At 45.1% G+C, this 12,954-nt stretch overlaps 1 protein-coding gene across 1 annotated transcript in view; it reads right to left on the reverse strand.

Annotated features, from left to right (window-relative positions):
- The window catches only part of SLC7A11 (solute carrier family 7 member 11), a 430,028-nt gene extending 418,692 nt beyond the window's left edge, over positions 1-11,336 (reverse strand). The window contains exon 1 of the mRNA XM_077476913.1: positions 10,703-11,336. Coding sequence (XP_077333039.1) covers positions 10,703-10,991 — 289 coding nt within the window. The 5' untranslated portion in view covers positions 10,992-11,336. The remainder of the gene's footprint in view (positions 1-10,702) is intronic.
- Positions 11,337-12,954: the final 1,618 nt, after the last annotated feature.

Here is a 12,954-nt window from a genome sequence, read left to right on the forward strand (position 1 = left end):
ATTGCAGCATTCTTTTGAACGTTAAAGAATCTCTTTAAAGGACAAGCACAGTGTATTTTAATGAAGATTATATTATATTATATTATACATTATATACATATCTGTGCAGTGAGTTGTATGTAGCTTTTACATTTAGAACTCAATTATATTCTCTATTACATTACATCTAAACAGACCCCTGACATCTCCCTTTTGAGACAGGGAAAGGGACTGAGCACACAGATCCCTTTCTCTGCAGCCTCAGCTGCACTGAAGAAGAATGGACAAGAGACAGAGGCTCCTGTTCAATCATAAACTGAAGCATCGTAAACAGTTTATGATGCTCAGTTATGAATGGAGAGGATCAATGATCTCTGACTCTGTGCATGCAGAAAAGGAAGGAGTTGGTAAATGACATATATACTGGCTCCTTCCTCCGCTCTACACCCTGACAGATCTGGGATGAGGGGGGAATGGAGGAGGACCAGGAGCGCCGGAGGAGCACACAGAGGACCTGGGGAGCTGGAGGAGGACCCAGAGGAGGACACGGAAGCTGGAGGAGAACCCTAAGAGCTGTAGGAGGACCCAGAGGAGGAGACCCGGAGCCAGAGGATGACCCGGGGAACCAAAGGAGGACCCGGGGAGCCGGATGAGGACACAGTGGACAGTTGAGTGATTGGTGCAGCAGTGGGAGCAGTTACAGGCACCCCAATCTCCCTGTATAGCCTTCAATATAGCAGCTGACAGCCATAGGAGGGAGGGGAGGAGATGCTGCTGTCAGCTGCTTTATTGAAAGCTATACAGAGAGATTGGTGCCTGTAACTAGGGATGGCCGAACGGTTCGCCCGGCGGTCGTTTCGCGGCAAATTTCGGCTGTTCGCCGTCCGCCCGATCGGCGGACTATTGCCGTCGTTCGCCCGGCGGACTTCCGTGTTTACTGTGTAAAAGAACTTTGACCTATGATGACATATCCATCATGGGGTACAGGACAGCCAATTGAGACATTACAGCACATGGACACTTGGACATTCCCCCTAACTTATAAATAGACCCGATCCGGCGGCCATTTTACATTCTTTCTTCTGTCACTATAGGGAGAGGTTGCTGTGTGGAGAAGGGAGAGACTGCAGTGACCCAAATCGCTAGCTATTTGGTCCACAAAAGTTCTTTTCAGGACTGGTATAGGTGTTAGGTGTAGTTCAGGATATAGGTTTGAGGCACTGCTTTGCTACTGATTTTTGCAGCAGCCTGTCTTTTGTCAGTGTAGAGAGGACGCTGTGTGCTGCAGGGACAGTCAGTTTAATCATTAGCTGTTACTATTAGGTCCACAAAAGTGCTATTCAAGTTATTGTTCCAGCAGCCTGTGTTTTGTCAGTTTAAATAGGGACAGGTAGGAAGCTGTGTGTGAGGCAGTGAGGGACAGTCAGTTTAATCAGTAGCTGTTACTATTAGGTCCACAAAGGTTTTTTTCAGGACTGGTATGGTAATAGGCTTGTACACGTATAATATTCTTTCTTCCAAATATAGAAAGAATATTATACTTGACTGCTGCCCTTTTGCTGCAGTAGTTCTATATCAGTATAGGGACTGAGGTACAGTCTGCTAATCATTCACAACCTACTTGTTCCACACAGGTCCTTATAAGAACTGGTAAGGTATAGGGTACTACAGTACATAGGGTTGAGTGAGGTACAGTCTGCTATTCCGTAAGGACTGGTATAGGTCCACAATACATAGTGTTGAGGTGCACTACTGCTGACTGCTGCCCTTCTGCTGCAGTAGTCCTTTATCGATATAGGGACTGAGGTACAGTCTGCTAATCATTCACAACCTACTTGTTCCACAAAGGTCCTTATAAGGACTGGTAAGGTATAGGGTACTACAGTACATAGGGTTGAGTAAGGTACAGTCTGCTATTCCTTAAGGACTGGTATAGGTCCACAATACATAGGGTTGAGGTGCACTACTGCTGACTGCTGCCCTTCTGCTGCAGTGGTCCTTTATCAGTATAGGGACTGAGGTACAGTCTGCTAATCATTCACAACCTACTTGTTCCACAAAGGTCCTTATGAGGACTGGTAAGGTATAGGGTACTACAGTACATAGGGTTGAGTGAGGTACAGTCTGCTATTCCTTAAGGACTGGTATAGGTCCACAATACATAGGGTTGAGGTGCACTACTGCTGACTGCTGCCCTTCTGCTGCAGTAGTCCTTTATCAGTATAGGGACTGAGGTACAGTCTGCTAATCATTCACAACCTACTTGTTCCACAAAGGTCCTTATAAGGACTGGTAAGGTATAGGATACTACAGTACATAGGGTTGAGTGAGGTACAGTCTGCTATTCCTTAAGGACTGGTATAGGTCCACAATACATAGGGTTGAGGTGCACTACTGCTGACTGCTGCCCTTCTGCTGCAGTAGTCCTTTATCAGTATAGGGACTGAGGTACAGTCTGCTAATCATTCACAACCTACTTGTTCCACAAAGGTCCTTATAAGGACTGGTAAGGTATAGGGTACTACAGTACATAGGGTTGAGTGAGGTACAGTCTGCTATTCCTTAAGGACTGGTATAGGTCCACAATACATAGGGTTGAGGTGCACTACTGCTGACTGCTGCCCTTCTGCTGCAGTAGTCCTTTATCAGTATAGGGACTGAGGACCAGCCTGCTAATCATTCACAACCTGCTTGTTCCACAAAGGTCCTTATAAGGACTGGTAAGGTATAGGGTACTACAGTACATAGGGTTGAGTGAGGTACAGTCTACTATTCCTTAAGGACTGGTATAGGTCTACAATATATAGGGTTGAGGTGCACTACTGCTTACTGCTGCCCTTCTGCTGCAGCAGTCCTTTATCAGTATAGGGACTGAGGTACAGTCTGCTAATCCCTAGCTACTAGTTCCACAAAGGTCCTTAAGGACTGGTATAGGTGTACTATTTGGTGTGCAGTATATAGTTGTGTAATACTTGTATAAAATACTTGCACATACTTGACTTCCTCCTGGGGCTACTTATTATAAGCGGCACCCACCATCCCTGTGCTGTGCTGACTTCCTCCTGGGGCTGTACCTCTGCTGTGCATATTATGAGGGGCTCCCACCATCCCTGTGCTATGTTCATTATGAGGGGCTCCCACCATCCCCGTGCTATGCTCATTATGAGGGGTTCCCACCATCCTTGTGCTATGCTCATTATGAGGGGCTCCCACCATCCCTGTGCTGTGTTGACTTCCTCCTGGGGCTGCTTATTATGAGGGGCTCCCACCATCCCTGTGCTGTGCTGACTTCCTCCTGGGGCTGCTTATTATGAGGGGCTCCCACCATCCCTGTGCTGTGCTGACTTCCTCCTGGGGCTGTACCTCTGCTGTGCATATTATGAGGGGCTCCCACCATCCCTGTGCTATGCTCATTATGAGGGGCTCCCACCATCCCTGTGCTGTGCTGACTTCCTCCTGGGGCTGCTTATTATGAGGGGCTCCCGCCATCCCTGTGCTATGCTGACACCCTACTGGGGCTGCTTATTATGAGGGGCTCCCACCATCCCTGTGCTGACTTCCTCCTGGGGCTGTACCTCTGCTGTGCATATTATGAAGGGCTCCCACCATCCCTGTGCTATGCTCATTATGAGGGGCTCCCACCATCCCTGTGCTATGCTGACATCCTCCTGTGGCTGCTTATTATGAGGGGCTCCCACCATCCCTGTGCTGTGCTGACTTCCTTCTGGGGCTGCTTATTATGAGGGACTCCCACCATCCCTGTGCTGTGCTGACTTCCTCCTGGGCTGTACCTCTGCTGTGCATATTATGAGGGGCTCCCACCATCCCTGTGCTATGCTCATTATGAGGGGCTCCCACTATCCCTGTGCTATGCTGACTTCCTCCTCGGGCTGCTTACGGTGCAGGTGTCAGTGCTGTATATCACGGTGCTGGTGTCAGTGCTGTATATCATGGTTCTGGTGTGAGTGCTTTATGTCACGCTGCTGATGTCAGTGCTCTCTATTACGGTGCTGGTGTCAGTGCTGTATATCTTGGTGCTGGTGTCAGTGCTTTATGTCACGCTGCTGATGTCAGTGCTCTCTATCACAGTGTTGGTGTCAGATCACTCTATCACAGTGCAGGTGTCATTGCTGTATGTCACGCTGCTGATGTCAGTGCTCTCCATCATGGTGCTGGTGTCAGTGCTGTATATCATGGTGCTGGTGTCAGTGCTTTATGTCACGCTGCTGATGTCAGTGCTCTCTATCACGGTGCTAGTGTCAGATCACTCTATCACGGTGCAAGTGTCATTGCTGTATGTCACGCTGCTGATGTCAGTGCTCTCCATCACGGTGCTGGTGTCAGTGCTGTATATCATGGTGCTGGTGTCAGTGCTTTATGTCACGCTGCTGATGTCAGTGCTCTCTATCACGGTGCTGGTGTCAGATCACTCTATCACAGTGCAGGTGTCATTGCTGTATGTCACGCTGCTGATGTCAGTGCTCTCTATCATGGTGCTGGTGTCAGATCACTCTATCACGGTGCAAGTGTCATTGCTGTATGTCACGCTGCTGATGTCAGTGCTCTCTATCGCGGTGCTGCTGTCAGTGCTGTATATCACGGTGCTGGTGTCAGTGCTTTATGTCACACTGCTGATTTCAGTGCTCTCTATCACGGTGCTGGTGTCAGATCACTCTATCACGGCGCAGGTGTCATTGCTGTATGTCACGCTGCTGGTTATCATCTCGTGCACCCTCTTCTTTGCCTACCCTGGTCCCTGACCTTCCCTCTCCTCCATTGCCTTCATGCGCTCCACAGTCCTGAATTGTCACAACAATTTCACAAATAAAAAAAGAATGCTTGTAGTTGTCGATCCCAGATTCACCTCATACAATGTGTTATGTCATTGGCCATGTGGTGGGACTATGTTTGCACAGCTAGTAATTATTTTGTGGCTGCAAATTTGACCTGTAGGTTTACAAAGTTCGCCTCCCATTGAAGTCAATGGGGCCCGCCGCGAACGTTACGGTTCGCAAACTGTCGGCCGCGAAACATCCCGTCGGAAGTTCGTCCATCACTACCTGTAACTGCCCCACCACACGGATCATCTGTGAGGCTGCCAATGCCCCCCCCCGCTACGCTGAGGATGCAGGCCCGGTACAATGGGTATGGGATTAAGTATCAAGTACAAGTAGTCATGCAAATGCTCGGTATCAGCACCGATACCGATACTAGTATTAGTATCAGTGCAAACCTAATTGTAACATGCATTTTAGTGTGTCATTGCATCCCATGCATTGACAAAATGTTTTTTAACCACTTTCAGACCGGACCATTTTGCTGGTAAATGACCAGAGGTCTTTTTACAATTTGGCACTGCGCTGCTTTAACTGGTAATTGCGCGGTCATGCAATGTTGTACCCAAACAAAATTTGCGTCCTTTTCTTCCCACAAATAGAGCTTTCTTTTGATGGTATTTGATTGCCTCTGCGATTTTTATTTTTTGCGATATAAATGGAAAAAGACCGCAAATTTTGAAAAAAATGATATTTTCTACTTTTTGTTATTAGAAAAATCCAATAAACTCAATTTTAGTCATACATTTAGGCCAAAATGTATTCAGCCACATGTCTTTGGTAAAAAAAAAGTCAATAACTGTATATTTATTGGTTTGCGCAAAAGTTGTCACATCTACAAACTAAGGTACGTTTTCTGGAATTTACGCAGCTTTTAGTTTACGACTGCCTATCTCATTTCTTGAGGTGCTAAAATGGCAGGGCAGTACAAAACCCCCCCAAATGACCCCATTTTGGAAAGTAGACCCCCTAAGGAAATTGATAAGTGGCATGTTGAGCCCATTGAATATTTTATTTTTTTGCCTCAAGCGATTGAATAATGACAAAAAAATTTTTTTTTTTTTTTTTTTACACAAAGTTGTCACTAAATGATATATTGCTCACACATGCTATGGGCATATGTGAAATGACACCCCAAAATAAATTTTGCTGCTTCTCCTGAGTACGGGGATACCACACGTGTGGGATTTTTTGGGAGCCTAGCCGCGTACGGGGCCCCGAAAGCCAAGAACCGCCTTCAGGTTTTCTAAGGGCGTAAATATTTGACTTCACTCCTCACTACCTATTACAGTTTTGAAGGCCATAAAATGCCAAGATGGCACAAAACCCCCACAAATGACCCCATTTTAGAAAGTAGACACCCCAAGCTATTTGCTGAGAGGCATGTTGAGTCCATGGAATATTTTATATTTTGCCACAAGTTGCGGGAAAATTACAAACTTTAATTTTTTTTTATTTTTTTTTCACAAAGTTGTCACTAAAGGATATATTGCTCACACATGCCATGGGCATATGTGAAATGACACCCCAAAATAAATTCTGCTGCTTCTCCTGAGTACGGGGATACCACATGTGTGGGATTTTTTGGGAGCCTAGCCGTGTACGGGGCCTCGAAAGCCAAGAACCGCCTTCAGGTTTTCTAAGGGCGTAAATATTTGACTTCACTCCTCACTACCTATTACAGTTTTGAAGGCCATAAAATGCCAAGATGGCACAAAACCCCCACAAATGACCCCATTTTAGAAAGTAGACACCCCAAGCTATTTGCTGAGAGGCATGTTGAGTCCATGGAATATTTTATATTTTGCCACAAGTTGCGGGAAAATTACAAACTTTTTTATTTATTTATTTTTTTCACAAAGTTGTCACTAAATGATATATTGCTCACGCATGCCATTGGCATATGTGAAATGACACCCCAAAATAAATTCTGCTGCTTCTCCTGAGTACGGGGATACCACATATGTGGGACTTTTTGGGAGCCTAGCCGCATACGGGGCCCCGAAAACCAAGCACCGCCTTCAGGCTTTCTAAGGGCGTTACAGTTTTGAAGGCCATAAAATGCCAAGATGGCACAAACCCCCCCCAAATGACCCCATTTTGGAAAGTAGACACCCCTAAATTTAGGGGTACACTAGTGAGACTAGGTAATAAATGGCGGGTGCCCTGAAACTATAAAAAAATAACTAACCAACCAGCGTCACCTGTAACCGTTATATGGTGATCACTGGTGAAAGGGTTAACTAGGGGGCAATCAGGGGGCTTTATGCGGTAGTATATGGGGGTCCCTGGCGCTATAAAAAGCTGCGGCGAACCTAAATACCTACCTGCCTAACTAGCGTCACCTGTGACACTAATACAGCGATCAGAAAAATGATCGCTTATTAGGCTGGGTTCACACTGGAGCGATGCAGGAACGCCACGAATCCGCGGCGGGTTCCCGCATCGCATGCCTCCCGGCGGCAGTTCACACTGCCCTATGCGAACTGCTGGGAGTGTCAGTGAAATGTTAATGACACCCCCAGATCAGTTCGCATATCGCAGTGCGATCTGCAAACTCGGATCGCATGGTGTGAACACCCATGCGATCCGATTCTGCTGCGGACCAAAAAAGGGTCCCGTGCGAGTTTGCGGCGGGTGCGACACGAATTCAGCCATACTATCTGTATGGCTGAACTCGAATCGCACAGAGATCGGATGTGATTTGCACTGCAGTGCGGTGCGAATCACATCCGTTCTCAAACCGTTGCAATGTGAACCCAGCCTTAGTGACACTGGCGACGGGGGGTGATCACGGGGTTAAACCTTTATTGGGGGGTTAGGGGGGTACCTAAGAACTAAAGGGGGCTAACCCTAACTGCCCTAACAGTTATTACAGTCACAAATGACACCCGCCGGGTGATCAGGGGGTTAAACCTTTATTAGGTAATAAATGGCGGGTGCCCTGAAACTATAAAAAAATAACTAACCAACCAGCGTCACCTGTAACAGTTATATGGTGATCACTGGTGAAAGGGTTATCTAGGGGGCAATCAGGGGTAGTAGTATATGGGGGTCCCTGGCGCTATAAAAAGTTGCTGCGAACCTAAATACCTACCTGCCTAACTAGCGTCACCTGTGACACTAATACAGCGATCAGAAAAACGATCGCTTATTAGGCTGGGTTCACACTGGAGCGATGCGGGAACGCCACGAATCCACGGCGGGTTCCCGCATCGCATGCCTCCCGGCGGCAGTTCACACTGCCCTATGCGAACTGCTGGGAGTGTCAGTGAAATGTTAATGACACCCCCAGATCAGTTCGCAGTGCGATCTGCAAACTCGGATCGCATGGTATGAACACCCATGCGATCCGATTCTGCTGCGGGCCAAAAAAAGGGTCCCGTGCAAATTTGCAGCGGGTGCGGCGGGTGCGATGCAAATTCAGCCATACTATCTGTATGGCTGAACTCGAATCGCACAGAGATCGGATGTGATTTGCACTGCAGTGCGGTGCGAATCACATCCGTTCTCATAAACCGCTACAATGTGAACCCAGCCTTAGTGACACTGGCGACAGGGGGTGATCACGGGGTTAAACCTTTATTGGGGGGGTTAGGGGGGTACATTAGAACTAAAGGGGGCTAACCCTAACTGCCCTAACAGTTATTACAGTCACAAATGACACCAATGCAAAAAAAAATAAAAAATGCAATTGGTGTCACTGTGACTGGGGGGGCAGGGGTAATTGGGGGGGTGATCGGGGGGTAAAGGGGGGGTGTGAGTGTGCCTGGCATGTTCTACTGTATGTGTGGTGTGTTGGTGCAACTCACCGATGCTCTCTCCTCGGTGCCGGAACGAAAAATACCGACACGGAGGAGAGAATACATCACTTCCTCTCCTGTGTTTACATTACAGGAGAGGAAGTGATGTCACGAAGGATTTCCATTCGTCGGGAGCGATCGCGAGGGGGTGGCCATGAATGAATGGCCGTCCCCTCGTCCGGGATCGCTCCCGAACTAATGCCGACCGCCGCAGGCACCGGGGGGGCAGGGACTTATATATACGCCCTTATGCCTGCCCGTGCCATTCTGCCGACGTATATCGTCGTGCGGCGGTCAGCAAGTGGTTAAGTGAAATTTCGGGCATAATCCTAACTACTGATACTTATCTATTTTCAGCTTGCTCTGGTCCGGTCATGTGACCCTGCTCCCCAGTGTCAGCCAGTGTGGATGCAGGGGAGAAGAGAAAATATTGGTAATTAATGGGCCATTAAAGCCTATAGGTGATATCACTGATTCAGGTTTTACTAGCTCTTATTGGAACACTCTTTCTTTCTTCTCCCCTGCAGCATCTCTGGTAGACACAGGGGAGATCACATGATCAGACTGGAATGAGCTTAAATTAGGTAATTATGCAGACTTTTCTTATACAGGTTAGTAAGCCTAGGTATTAACAAGTTGTAGGGGATAGTTTTAAGAGTAGTTAGGGTTAATTATGGAATTCCACTTTAAATCATTAACAAGCATTGTTTAGGTCGCTGACACAGGAACTGATTTATTAATGACATAGAGGATGCACCCTTTGCAAAAAAAACTGGCAATATACTGTATAAGGTCAACCTATTTTCACTTTGAATACCCAATTATGTGTTATGCCCTGTACACATGGTCGGAAATTCAGACGGAAAAGGTCCGATCTGATTATTATTGTCGGAAAATCTGATCGTGTGTGGGCTCTTTCGGACTTTTTCCATCGGAAATTCCAACAGAAAAAATTTGAGAGCAGGACCTCAAATTTTCCGACAACAAAATCCGGTCTGACTTTTTCCGATCGTTTGTAGAGAATTCCCATCCGATAAAGTGCCACGCATGCTCAGATCAAATTACGAGACCAAAGCTATTGGCTACTAGCCGCAACGTAGTCCCCTCGTAACAAACGAGCGCCATCACATTCCGAACGATTGGATTTTCCAACAACTTTGTCCGACCGTGTGTATGCAACACCAGTTTCGGACAAAATCCGTTGGAAAAAATTTGACGGATTTTGTTGTCGGAATGTCCGGCCGTGTGTACGGGGGCTAAGAGAGAAAAAATGAATCTTTACTAGCACATAAATGGTTGCTCAAAGTGAGCACAGGTTCTTCTTATTGACCAAGCTCAATGAACATTTATTTTTCACAGTGAACAATTGGGGTTGGGGGGGGTGATGTGATTAACTAACACTGGAGCAGACATCCTCTGAAACAGCTGTACATAGTATGCAATCAGCTTCTAGCTTTGACTTGTCCAGTTAGGCTTTGAAATAAAAAAGCTAGAAGATGATTGGTTGTCATGCACATCTGTTCCAGATTCACAGCTGCTCCAGATTCTGCTGCCCCACAGTTCCAGTCTCAGTAAAATTGCAGTCTTAGTAAAATTCATTTTTTCTTTTTCCTCCTACTAAACCAACCGCAGGCAAAACTGATATATATGATTTTTTTTCATGCTAAGAGGAATTGGCAAAGAACAAGGTGAAGCAGTGAAAGTTAAACTCAATGATGACAAACACACCTCCCTATACATTATGCCTAGAACAGCTGAATCTATAAGGAAAAGATAAACAAAACAAATAAAATAAAAAACTCATGGTTTGCTGTATTGACTAAAATGCAGAAGCAATTGCACACGAGTTGTTGAATATTGACACAAAATAATATTAATGTAAAGTAAACTAACAATATAATTAACACTAAAAAGCAAACAGGTTAAAATATTCGTTTAAAGTCACAAAAAAATTGTCAATGCACACCCTGGACATTTTATGCGTCGAAAAGCATCCTATATATAAAACACCAGTTAAGATTAGTGTTCAGATGCCATCTGTAAAATTGCACATGTGCAGTATAAATATTCCTGGCTGATACTCACCAAAGAGCGACAAGATACCACATGCTCCCCATACAATTAAAGACATTCCTATGCTGCCGGTATTCTGTAGTACTCCTTTGGGAGATATAAAAATGCCTGCTCCAATTATAGTTCCAATTATGAGAGAGATCCCTCTTAACAAAGTTACTTTCTTTTTAAGCACCACTTTATCCCTCTTGTCAGCTTGTTTGTTGTTAATTGAGGATAACATGCCTTCTGATTCCTTGGTAGGATAGCTGTCTTTGGAAGTTATCATAGTCACATCAGCAGAAGCAGATCTCTTATACATGATGAATAAAAAGAACAATGAAATCTCAATGTAAAAACTCAAAGTGCTATGCAGGTAGTACCCAGTGCTGGATGCTTCTGGTGGCAAACTTTTTCACAACTTATTCTACAAGCTGTTGCTCCTTTTTTTTTTTTTTTGTGGTTACACCTGTTTATTCACCTGCCTTTGCTGCTTAGCTGTCCTATCACTGGAGACCAAGTCAACTTCCGCATGAGACTGATGCACTAGATAGCTGCACACTAGTTTACTAGTGCTGAATGATGATGTAAATTTTTCAGGTTTGCATCAGCCACATAAATCCCTTTGCTTTACTCAGCAATAATTCCCGTGAAGCAGGGTGTTGCACAAGCAAAACTTGATCTTCTTACACAAAATCTGGAGGAGTAACAGGAACTCTTGTCTTTTAAGCTGATCATTGTGACTTGCAGAAATGCCTTGTTAAAGAACGCAGACTATTCATGCAAGCGACAGGAATATGAAATGCTTTTTTGCTTTCTGTTACCTACAGTCTGCCTAGTTAACAATATCTGTGTTCATTGTGACTGTGCAAACACACAGATGTAGAAGTAAGAAAAAAAAAAAACTCTTATGGCTTTTCCATACACAAAGAAGTTGGCAGAAACAGCTGACTGTATATCCCGTCAGAAATTTTACATTATTTCAGTTGTGGTACTTTTTTGTTTTAAACACTTTTAACCACTTGCAGACCGGACCATTTTGCTGGTCAAAGACCAGACCACTTTTTGCGATTCGGCACTGCGTCGCTTTAACTGACAATTGCGCGGACGTGCGACGTGGCTCCCAAACAAAATTGACGTCCTTTTTTTCCCACAAATAGAGCCTTCTTTTGGTGGTATTTGATCACCCCTGCGGTTTTTATTTTTTGCGCTGTAAACAAAAATAGAGCGACAATTTTGAAAAAAACGCATTATTTTTTACTTTTTGTTATAATAAATATCCCCCAAAAATATATAAAAAAACATTTTTTTCCCTCAGTATAGGCCGATACGTATTCTTCTACATATTTTTGGTAAAAAAAATCGCAATAAGCGATTATTGATTGGTTTGCGCAAAAGTTATAGCGTTTACAAAATAAGGATAGTTTTATAGCATTTTTATTAATAATTTATTATTATTTTTTTTTTACTAGTAATGGCGGTGATCAACGATTTTTATTGTGACTGCGACATTGAGGGGGACCCATCGGACATTTTTGACACATTTTTGGGACCATTGTCATTTATACAGTAATCACTGCTATATAAATGCAGTGATTCCTGTGTAAATGACACTGGCAGTGAAAGGGTTAACCAGTGGGTGGCAGTGTAGGGGTTAAGTGTTTCTAGGGGTGTGTTACTAACTGTGGGGGGGTTGGGCTTTCATTTAGTGAACACTGATCTCTGCTCCAATCACATAGAGCAGAGATCAGCGTCACTAGTTGCTAGGCAGAATGGAGAAATGTTGTTTACACAGCATTTCCTCCATTCGGCCGCTCCGTGAGACGATCGCGGGGATGCCCGCGGCGATCGAGTCCGCGGGTCCCGCGACCGGACTCACGGGGGGTCCCGACCAGCGCGGGAGCGCGCCGCCAGCGGCGCGCTACCGATGGCATGGCGGCATTGAATATTGGAAGTACCTGTACGCCAATATGCCTGCCCGTGCCATTCTGTCGACGTACATCGTCGTGCGCTGGTCGGGAAGTGGTTAATTAACCAAAACTTTGTTTGCTCTAGGTTGCTGCAGTTTGTACCTTTGTGCATTGTACATTGGATAAGATCATATAAGTCTAGTCTAAAAGTAGAATATGAAAAATAACAGTCCATTACAGTATGTACAGTATGGTACTTTTTTTTGTTTCTATTGAGTTTCAGATAAGAAATTCACAAGTAAAAATATAAGAAGAAAAACAGAGTAGATCAATATACATATGCACTGTAGGAAAAGTACAAAAGGCAGGATTCTT

This window comes from Lithobates pipiens, unplaced genomic scaffold, assembly GCF_037356315.1.
Source record: "Lithobates pipiens isolate NorthernLeopardFrog02 unplaced genomic scaffold, aLitPip1_a1.2 Scaffold_13, whole genome shotgun sequence".
Taxonomy (NCBI): domain Eukaryota; kingdom Metazoa; phylum Chordata; class Amphibia; order Anura; family Ranidae; genus Lithobates; species Lithobates pipiens.